This window comes from Olea europaea, chromosome 12 (assembly GCF_002742605.1).
Source record: "Olea europaea var. sylvestris chromosome 12, O_europaea_v1, whole genome shotgun sequence".
In the NCBI taxonomy this organism is placed as follows: domain Eukaryota; kingdom Viridiplantae; phylum Streptophyta; class Magnoliopsida; order Lamiales; family Oleaceae; genus Olea; species Olea europaea.
This window is the reverse complement of record NC_036248.1, coordinates 24,023,145-24,025,220: the sequence shown is the minus strand read 5'-3', so window position 1 is coordinate 24,025,220 and position 2,076 is coordinate 24,023,145. Positions and strand designations below refer to the sequence as shown.

Here is a 2,076-nt window from a genome sequence, read left to right as displayed (position 1 = left end):
GGGGTCAAGTCAATTGTGAACTCTATTTGCCTATCTGGCGGTATACCAGGTAAATCTTCAGGAAAAACATCCACGAACACATTCACTACTGGTACATCTTCTATTTTTCTTTCGGACTGGGGTTTATTATTTATATTCAATAAAAATCCTCGACACATATTCTTTTTCAACATCTTTTCTGCTTTCATTGTAGATATCAATCAGGGTAGAGTCCCAATTCTTGCTCCAAGGAATCAAAATTTTTCTTCTCCAGGTTTTTGAAATAAGACTTCATTCTTATGGCATATGATAGTTATATAATTTCTACCCAACCAGTCCATACCCAAAATTACATCAAAGTCTTTCATTCCCAAGATGTACAAATCCACCTTTAGTACTTTTCCTTCAATCTCTAACTTAACACTTTTAACCATTTGATCAGTATTAATGACTTCCTCGGAGGGTGTACTAACTTCTAAAATGTTATTCGTTTCTACGCATTCATTCCCAATCTTATCCATAAAAATCATAGAAATAAATGAATGAGTCGATCCAGAATCCATAAGAACAATAGCAGGTATGTCGAATACTGGTAACATACCTGTTATTACGTCTATGTTCTGGTCCTCCTTTTCTCCCGTCAAAGCAAATACTCTGGCCTTTCCCTTCTTAAGTTGGTCACCTTCTTTCTTCTTCTCTGAACATCCTCTAAGGAAATGACCACTTTTATCACAAATGTAGCATAATTCCTTTCCTTGATGACATTTTCCCAAGTGTCGCTTATTGCACTTGGAGCATTGAGGAAAAGTTTTGTTTGAGTTTGACCAAATCTTTACTTTCTGATTTTGATTCCTACCTTTGTCGTGACCTTGCCACTTTCTCTTTACAGAAATCTCGGTGTCGGGTTGAGGTTTCTTTTCCAATCCTAAACCATTAGAAATTGCTTGTGCTCGACGTACAACTTCCGCATAAGTAGTATACTGCTGGGCTGCCATGATTCCTTTAATCTCTGGCTTTAACCCCATTTCAAACCTTTTAGTTTTCGTCAGCTCAGTGTTTACCATGTGTGGAGCATACCTAGAAAGTTGTTCAAATTTTCTTTCATACCCCCCAAGTGGTAAATTTCCTTGCGCGAGTTGGAGAAATTCTACCTCCTTTTGATCCCTCAATGGCCGGGAAAAATATTTACCCATCAACGACTCCTTAAATTGATTCCAAGTGAGATTACATAGTTGTTCTGCAGTTTTAGTATGTGTTTCGGAATCCCACCAATGTCCAGCATCGTTAATCAACATAAACTTTGCACATGAAACCTTTTGAGCGTCGTTACAGCTCATGTGCTCGAAGATCCCTTCAAGTCTTCTAAGCCACTCCTCAGCTGCTAAAGGGTCACCTTTACCATCAAAAGATGAGGTTTAAAACGACGAAACTGCTCAACAATCGAGCTCATTGTGTTAGCACCACCTGTTGCATTATTAGGTGCTGCTTGAGCCTGCTGCCTGCCCAAGTGTCAAGGACCGCAGCTTTACTTAGCCCCTTGACACTATCGCAGCCGCAGTTTGCCCAACTTCGGCCGCACATTGTAAATATTACTTCAAGTTTGAGTTGTAATTTTCGTTTCATTGTAATAGTTATTTTAATTGTAAAATAGCTCTGATATTGGTAAAAGATTAGTATGATTCCTCGTCTTTTAAACGTCTACTCCCGTCACTTGGGTTTTTGTTCAGAATGCTATTATAGGGGGTATTAGTCATTCAAAAATCTTTCAAGCTCACTGGTGTCCGCCCCCTGCACCAGCATTTGTAATTTTCTGCTTTCATCAATTGTAATGTTCAGTTTTCAGCAATCAATGTTCAATTTACTTTCAATGTATTCAAATTCTTAATTGTAAGCTTTCTACAAAATTGCAATCAAATTTTCTTTCGTCCCGACGCGACCGAGAAAAGGCTGAAGGTAGTCTAGCGGAGCAGACTACTGCCGCACGGTGTCCCTTTTTGTGCCAAGAAGAAAGGCACCCCGTGAAAGTTGGTATCAGAGCCGCGGCTCAAGACCCTCGATAAGAAAGCTATGGATCCAATTACATCACACACCACTGAA

The 2,076-nt window shown here is 39.4% G+C and overlaps 1 protein-coding gene across 1 annotated transcript; it reads right to left on the bottom strand.

The window, feature by feature from the left end:
* Positions 1 to 233: 233 nt before the first annotated feature.
* LOC111406814 lies at positions 234 to 1,316 on the bottom strand. The gene has a single exon (XM_023036186.1). The coding sequence runs from the start codon at positions 1,314 to 1,316 to the stop codon at positions 234 to 236; it is 1,083 nt and encodes a 360-aa protein (XP_022891954.1).
* Between the last annotated feature and the right edge of the window lie 760 nt (positions 1,317 to 2,076).

Excerpts from the sequence above, each read along its gene's own strand:
- LOC111406814 (XM_023036186.1), bottom strand. The coding sequence starts at position 1,316 with ATGAGCTGTAACGACGCTCAAAAGGTTTCATGTGCAAAGTTTATGTTG.